Here is an 8,910-nt window from a genome sequence, read left to right as displayed (position 1 = left end):
CTCTATGGCTTTCCCACATCGTGGATATTGAAAAGGTTGTGGTTTTTTGTTTAGATAATCTTAGGTACAAGATGGGTGCTTACAAAACTTCTAATGGTGCATGTTTCGCTCATGTTCTCTAATAGATAATCTTAGGTTTAAGTTACGACCAAAAGAAGGTGCTTGGTTTCAACATCCTCGAACATCATGTAAAAAGTCTAATCAACTACACCTATACATACTCCATGCTAACTACCAGAGAAGTAAATTCGTTACAATAGACTAATTCTAATACACCATATCTTAGTTCAAATTCTATATCCCATGTTTTATTTATTTATTATAATTATGTTTTATAAACAACGGTCCAACGGATTATTAAATTATTGTTCTCAGATAACTAAAAGTCGAACACAATTTGGTCAATTAATTTGACCGTTCCACAGTAAGCGACAATGGTGGAAGTGTTTATTTCCCAAAGCCCGAGGAGCGGACGTGGACAGATCTTTTTTCGCAAAGGGCAGAATAAATACTAAAATAGTAGAGAAATCAGCGCGAAGGTCATTGGAGCTGCGCTCTACAACCTTCAACAACTGCCATGGAGATTACCTTCTCCTCCGTGCTCTATACTCACCCTATCAAAAGAACCACAACTTGCAATTGCTCATACTCCCATGCCATTCCTACACACCTACCAAGCAGTTTCTATCCGTCTTCTCCGCGTCTATCTGTTTTCCCGAGAAGCTACAATTTCATTGTAAACTCGAGTTTACGAATTAGAAGATTAACAGCTTTCAGCAGTTCCAGCCGTTCTAACAATGACTCACCCCAAGAACTCGCAGTTCTTCTCGAAGTCGAAGGGTGATTTTCCCTCAATTGTTCTTTTTAATTCATGCATTCAATATTTTCACTCATTCTTTGTGGTTTGAATTGTTCGGTTTATCTGAGTCTGCTTCTTCTCTTTATGGATAATTACTAGACAAATACCTAGTCAGTGTTTAGTTTCAAAGACGTATTGACGCTGTAACACCGCTTCTTGTTCTCCGTTCGATTTCTGTTTTAAATTCAGGAAGCTGGTTTGTTTCTAGCTTTATGGTCTCTTCTGTACTGTTACCAGTATTATTATTTTCTGTTATCTGCCCGCATAAACAACCTTCCGATGGACACCATTTGTCAACTCTACTAGATTATTAGGTTGCGACGATTAATCCCACCATTTTTACCTCACCAGTATATCTTTAGACTTCTAATTCAGCGTGTTACTGCTTGCAGTTTAACTTCTGCAGGCTCTTTTGTTTTATCACGTTCCTGACCATAATCGTCATTTTATCTTGTTGGCATGTTGAATCAAAGAAAATTTTAGGCCATTCTTGGACACCATCTGAAGTTCGGTAGACAGGACTCTTAAATTATTGGACCTCTACGATCTATCGAACGGCCCAAGTATGGAAACCGGAAGATTGGTTTTCTTCCCTCATTTGTAGATCCGAACGAAAAGAAAACGCTGAATTCAATCCCAGACAAGTACTTTCATCAATAGAGACAACGTTAGCCACCATAAACGGTACATAAATGTTAAAGAATCAGAAAGTGGGAAAGTTCTTTGATTTATTTTTTAATTTTAATAATATTATTTATTTTTAGGAGAGGGAAGATATCCGATCCAGACTTGAAAAATGATTGAACTTCCTTAGGAATAACTGACAGTTTTAACCTCGCCGCTTCACGTGGGGGAAAATAACTAAGAAATAATTAAATATAGAAGATAAACAACCAGTTCTAATAAGCTTTAACCAAGAAGAACCGATCAAGTACTGGATCACTCATCTTAAGCCGTGGCCTTGTTCCCGTCAATCTACCAAGCACGTTAAAACGGCCCTTGTCTGTATCCAACTGTTAAAGTAGACCAAGAAGGTATTTATTTTTCTAACCATGCATTTGGACGACTTAGCCTTTTTCTCTTACAAAATCTTGATCCAATATGTACTAAGTTCTTTTTAAGTTTTGATGATAGTGTTGCCCATAAAAGCTTCTGTAGATAAACCAAGAGAAAGAAAGAAAAAATAATGATAATAAAAGCTAAAAAAAAAAGCCAAGTGTGAATGCGATGTTGCCAGGGAGGCAATAGGCTCTAGGCTAATTGGTTTGAGTTCGGGTTGTTGGACAATATTGTCTAGGTGATTTGACACAATAAACAATCAATATTTTTATGCTTTTTAAGTTTGTAATATTTCACAAGTCAAGCAAGGTTGGAGTTTCTTCCCTTAACTATTTTCTCCTTTACTTCCAGAGTCCTAGTGGATGCATATCGCTCAACTAATCGCCAAGCTTTCAATGAAGGTGCTCAAATTGTTATACCTATCTGAATCCTATAGTTAATTTAATTGGGATTTATATGTGTTTTGGATGATCATTATCTAACTCTGTGCTGACAGCATTTCGTAAGCTTGGACTTGACTGTGCAAATTGGACTGAACCTGTATATTCAGACCTTGTCAGGTGTAACTCTTGTTGATACTATCTCATCTATCTATATTTTGAAAGGATGTCATTGTGATTTCTTAATTGTCTTGTTTTTGAATCGAATCTATGATAAATTTGGCAACTTAAAGATTATTTTTACTTTTATCCCTCAAACTTATCAAACTTTGAACCATGGCAACAATATTTGATCATTCACATTTAAGTCGAACTTATAACTTTCTATTTCTAATTTTTTTGGTGAAATTTGTTTCTCATAAAAAAAAACTTGCAACTTCTCTCTCTCTTTTTCCCGTCTCAAGTCTGATTTCTTCACTCCAACAAAATTTACTTGTGTTCGCTTTTCTGAATATATCTTGTTGAAGTTGGTGGATTTTAAATTAACTATCTGACAGGCGAGGAAAACCTCCATCCATTTTACATACTTCAGTAAAAAGTCTTGTGGCGTTGATTAGTAGGTTGGTTATGCAAGGCTTTAAGTTGATTTGTCAGAGCAAAGGGTGCATGTGAAAGTGAGTTATTTTGTATGGGACAGGGATTGTGTGTGAGTGACTTGGGATCCTTTGTCACTCCTAGCGTAAATCTCTCAGATGTTTGTGTATATGTGTGTGTGTATATATTATATAAGGAACAAGGTATTTTATAGATCAAAGAAATATAAAAGATAAAAGGGAGGAAAGGCGACCCCTAAGCCACGGGAGGTTACATGCGAGCCCTCCAAATTTGTCAAAATATAATTTAGAGAATCATTACAAAAAGCTCTACGCAGCCTGCATCAGGAAGCTGCAACAAAGACGGTGCCCATAAAAGATTCAAAATATCTACAAAAAATTTGAGGTTTTTATCTGACCTACCAAAAAAACTTTTGATACAGCTGAGCCAGAGAAATTTTGCCTCATCTTCTAACAGATGATTAAGGAAAATAGAGAAGAGGTTATCAGCCAATTTATAGTAAAATACAAAAGATCATTGAAGAGGAGAAATCTACATTTTCCAGAACTTTTCACAGCAGCACACCGTATTCTAGTTAAGGCTCTATCACTATTGTGAGTTGAGATTATTGAAAATCGTATTAATTTCTATCACAGGAAGAATGCTGCTAATGAGGAACGGATGCTGATTATGTATTTTAATCGTGTAAGTTTCTTTTCTTGTATTGGAATTATGAACTATTACTTCTGGTCATTGCTTTTTTTTCTTGGTTATGTAACACTTAAGTCAGTCAAAGTGTCTCCTTTCATTATAGATTGGTTGGCCGACTTCACTACCAACAAATGAGAAGGAATCGTTTATTAAAAGTGTTCTGCGAGAAAAGGTACTTCTATAAACCATATATGAATGAAATACCGGGCAATTATTGCTAAGTTGCTTGATAGTAGGTTCCCTTACGCAGGTAATTCAAAGAGAAGTCTATAACCATTTTTTTCCTTGAAGATATTTGCTTATAGAAAGACACTTTCAGTTCTGTAAAATGCACCTATATATCTTTAAGTTTTCTCACCTCACAAGCAGAGGGTTTAACCACTAGTTTAATCTGTGTATTGAAATGTACTTGGTAAAAAAGCTTCTGGTGAGGATTTGCCATCCTTTAATTCCTGACATCCATGAATTACTTGACAAAAATTTTAAATTGGATGAATGATAAAGAAAAATGGATAATTAAAGAACTTCCTTGTAGAAAACAAACATCTAGCCTTGATAATCCCAACTGACACCCATTTATACAGTATCCCTTTCCTAAAAGTATCTTTTATTTATCCCTTTCTAAACTACCTCATGGGATTTTTCATCTTGAAGAGGGGACCCGCCAGTGAATTAGTGATCTAAAACACAAATCTATGTTCTAGTTGATATTGGATTTGAATATAAATGCTTATAATTTTACATTGTATCGAGTCTATTGACAACGAAAATTTTCTGGATTAGCCAGTAACATCTAGCCATCTAGGTCCTATGTTTCGATTTTCATTAATCTCTTCAGGTGCATAAGTTGGTTTGCATGCTCCTATCCTCCCCACTTCGTCTGTAACTATTTTTTTAGAACAGAAATCTTTTATATTTTATGTTTATTTGTTTTGGCATCCCTCTTTTGATTAATAATTTTAACAATACAAATTGAGGCTAGCAACACTTCCTCTCTCTCTCTATCTATCTCTCTCTTAATTTTTAATTTAATTTATTTTGTTTTAAAATATGAAGAAACATTTTTTTTATCCACTGTTGGCAGAAAAAGGCATCAGATGAATTAATGGTTTCACAAAGTTTACCTCTACGGCCTGGAGTTGAAGAGTAAGTCTCTGAACTGCATCCTGTTTGACTGTACATGGTCAGTTAATCCACCTTCTTTTAATTTGAAGGCCTCTATTTCATATTCGAGTGGAAATATCTGGTTTTCCTATGATGCTTGGATAGAGTGTTGAAAAATTGATAGTCCTTGATGGTTGATGGAAGCACCTTTGTTGTTGAAAACCATATATTCAACCTTCAATCCATGATGGTTGAAGGTGCTTACATCAATCATCATGGATTATGATTACACCTTTGTGGAGGGTAGGCAAGTTCTTGATTCTTCTCTTATTGCTAATGAAGTCATCGGGGGACTTATTCTAAGTAATGCTCATTTAGTTCAAATGACCATGACCTGCAAGAGTGGGATCTTTCCCGAAGCAGTCACAGGTAGCTTATCAATTTTTTTGGCAGCAGCATCAGAAGATAGAGAGATAAACTAGGCAGGCGTATTAGAAATTTTAGCTTAAGCTAAATCAAGATCCTCATTAAATGAATTCGGCTTATGAAATTCTACAAAATCTAAGGATTTTATCCTTGATATGTTATGAAAATTGGGAAAACTAACTACTCTTAGCAACTCATTTGTCATTTATCAATCTAATAAATTTTAGGAACTTTGTAAGGGACGATACAATTTTGGGCACAGTTTCAGATATTTCTCAATATAATGTTATGATCTACAGTTTAACTCACACTAACATTTCAGATAGTGCTCAATATCATGTTGTGCATCTCCAGTTTAACTCCCATCTAACATTTCAGATATTGTGCAATATCATGTTAAGCATGGTTGCTGGTCGCTTTCTACTCTTCACTTTGAATAAGATTACACATACAATAGTAGTCGATATCTGAAGCTGTTGTCAATTATCAAATTGTATCTACAAACCACTCTCGATTGTTCCTTTTATTAAAAGGAGCTACATTTCATTTCTGCAGTTTCATTGACGATGCTCATAACGAGGGAATACCTGTGGTTATTCTCACAGCCTACAGCAAGAGTGGAGAAGAAATTGCTAGGTAAGTTCCTGTTACCATTAAAGTATTATCACAGTTGAAAACTTGGATCAAAAGTCTTTCACGCAATTTACAGAATGTTTGTCACAATGTTCTCGTTTGCTTGTTTGCTTTTTTTATAATTTTATAATCTCAATGTTAATGCTATGATTTCCAATATGTGTTGCTTAATTGTTAGATCTATCATCAATAAGCTTGGACCTGAGAGAATATCCAAAGTAAAGATTGTTGGGAATGAGGAGACGAGACAGAGTTTATATAGTGAATTTGTGCGTAGTCAAGCAAACCAGTCAGGTTTGGAAGAGGAACTAGCTAAAGAAGCCATGAAGGCAGGTTGTCCCTTTTCAATGTTGGTTGACATGCTTTCTGTTATTCCAAATTTAAATATTGAAGGTTGGGTACTGAAGGGCTGTATTCTTCCTTGACGGGCTAGCTTCTGCTGAGAAACAAAGGATAGCCAAGAAGGTTGCATCGGCGCTGAAGTTGAGTGTTGAGATAAATACTACCTCATCTGAAAGGTCCGTTTTTTTTTTTTTTTAATATAAAGTTGATGAATGTATATTATGATATGCTTTTACTCCTGTTGTAATTTTTCTCTCTCTTATAATTATTGTTATTGTTCTTATTATAGTTTTGATGGTAATGGCCAACGGACTATGATGACATGTAGGATCTGCAATCATTTAATACTTGTCTTCTAGACATAATGCACCATCTAAATGAATTAATTGACATGCATTTTTTAAAAGGAATATGAGAAGAAAGAAGTGGATAATTGCGGTCAAATCCTACTCACATAACATTACATATATTTCTGAGGACTCGAAACTTTGGAAGGAGTTCTTTTGTTAGCCTTAATTTCTTGGAGAGGTTCATTGTGGTTTAGCTTGATCGCCAATTTTCGAGAAGTCATAGAGTTTAAGCAGACAGAAGGTTCTGGATTTTTACAGCTTACCGGTCCTGGTATCTGATCTCATGGGATGGAGAGCAAGCTACCAAGTGAGAGAGAGCACAAACCTTTCATCATCTCCTCTTGAACTTAGTTTCCCAGCTGCTTTCACCTTCTGTCGTACAAAATGCCCTCTAACGAAAATTAATGTGTTAGAAGACAATGCCACAATAGAGGTGCAATAGAAGCAACCAATATGGACCGATGGTTCAATTCACTTATGGTTGTAGAAAGAAGATATGTCGGTTCCTGGAAACCCCTTCTATTTCACCTCTGCATAGAAATACGTATTGTGCATGCTTTTCATCCTTATTAACTTAAATGTACATGCAAGTGTATCTTGGTAGCGAACTTTGTAGTATTTTTGGGACACTTTTAGTATCTTCATTATGTGGTCCAAGAATCATACGGTTCTCAGATGGCGAGAATCTTAGAATAGTAAATACTCCATTGTTTTTAAAATGTTTTCTCATGTTCGAGTTTTATTTGATCGTGATATGTGCAGAGATTTTATAAATTTTATTGTAAATAATTAAATTGGTGATTTATTTGACAGCAATGTTTAATATTATATATTTTGATCACAAAAAGCATTATCGCGTGCTTTATTTAATGACTTTTTCTTTTTTCTTTTTAAAGTTTGGACAAGATCATATGTGCATTGCGTGCTGGATCAGAACTTGCGGGCACACCTGTTTCCAATTGCATCCTTGTTGCAGGAACCCAGTCTGGGATTGATGGAGCCGAACGCATTGGAATGCCACGTGTTGTGCTCCGTAGCAGGTAATCCCCAATGTTATTGGTTTGAGCTAGGATAGACCCGATGACTCTTGAATAAAACTGTTGGAATGCCATCTTCCTTTCCTCTTCTCCTTCCTCTTCCTCTTCCTTGTCGATATATCATCGAGGGTCTAGATTGAATATTGAAATGACTCATAGTCGACACATTCCATCACTCTTATATTTTCTGGGTTTAAGCGACCCAATGACTTTCATTCTTCGTATGAGAAGTGCTTTCAATCTGGTACTTCTGACGAGGCTTTTTACATTACCAAATTGGTTCCATCATTACGATATATAAAAAAAGTAGTATTTACATTACTCTAAGAGGCTAGACTCCTCGATTATAATCTTGTCAACTTTGTTTCTGATCCTGAAGGAAAAGTTTTGCTCGAGTTGGGCGTGACTTGAATAAAAAGAAAAACTATTGTCCATATCGTTTATAGCAATCAACTTAATCTGCAATTCTAGTTGTAATATAACAACTTCATGCGTGCTTCTTTGTAGTTTGACATCAAGAGCCGAGTTCCCTTCAGCAAACGCTATAATGGATGGCTTTGGAGTCGGTGGCTTAACCATTACCAAATTACGGCAAAAGACTTGGTCTTGAGGTTCAGTGTTACTTGCTGTGCTGCCTCTACATTACCGTTAAATCGGTGTTAAGAATTAAGATGTCTTCGACTGTTACACGACTATTTGTCAAGATTTCATTCGTACATGTATGGCTATGGCTTAAATTCTAGGAATTTTGAATCTTGAAGAATGAGGTGAAAGAATATAAAAGAAAGGGTTCTATTTAGAAGAGAATTATATGAAGAAATAAAATATATAATGGGAAAAAGAAAACTCTTTCATCTTTATTTGCGTAATTGGCCTTGATATAAACTCGAAAACCCTAAGATCTTTTATTACATCTATAAAAGGCAGCTGAATTAATATGACGACTCTGAGAATAGTTTATATCTATGTCTTATTAGCGAATAATTCTCTTCGTTGATATTTTTCTTGCAATTTGTAAATGAATGATGTTATAGCTTGGATGGACCATTTAAGTACTTATTGAAAATCTAAATTGATTTGTGCAGGTAGGCAGAGATTTAATTGATAAAATGAAACTTGATGTTTATCTCAATTAAAACTCAAATTACAAGTCTCGTTCAAATATCTTATTCCAACTTCAACATTTGCTATTTTAGATTTGTAGTAATTTGAAACATATAACAAACCAAACCGTACTTTTATATTTTAACTAAAAACATTTTTGGAAACTACTAGTGTGAAAGTTTAATGGTTGAAAGTATATTAAAATATGACGTTGGTCGTCACATCTAGCTTTTTAACAAGACTTAAATATCTCACTTTTCATGAGTTGTATTGTTGTTATTTCAATGTTTAAGGGTAATAATTCACAATCT

The 8,910-nt window shown here is 35.0% G+C and overlaps 1 protein-coding gene across 1 annotated transcript; it reads left to right on the top strand.

Annotated features, from left to right (window-relative positions):
* The first annotated feature begins 482 nt into the window (after positions 1–482).
* Positions 483–8,355, top strand: LOC103484277 (CBBY-like protein). Its single transcript, XM_008441273.3, has 11 exons — positions 483–840; positions 2,270–2,319; positions 2,415–2,478; positions 3,549–3,597; positions 3,707–3,775; positions 4,688–4,749; positions 5,689–5,769; positions 5,945–6,099; positions 6,200–6,284; positions 7,355–7,498; positions 8,003–8,355. The coding sequence occupies exons 1-11, from the start codon at positions 578–580 to the stop codon at positions 8,103–8,105; spliced, it is 1,125 nt and encodes a 374-aa protein (XP_008439495.2). The 5' UTR covers positions 483–577; the 3' UTR covers positions 8,106–8,355.
* The last annotated feature ends 555 nt before the right edge of the window (positions 8,356–8,910 follow it).

The sequence above is a fragment of the Cucumis melo genome, chromosome 8 (genome assembly GCF_025177605.1).
Source record: "Cucumis melo cultivar AY chromosome 8, USDA_Cmelo_AY_1.0, whole genome shotgun sequence".
Taxonomy (NCBI): Eukaryota; Viridiplantae; Streptophyta; class Magnoliopsida; order Cucurbitales; family Cucurbitaceae; genus Cucumis; species Cucumis melo.
Note: the sequence above shows the minus strand (reverse complement) of the source record. Positions and strands in the feature narration are given on the sequence as shown.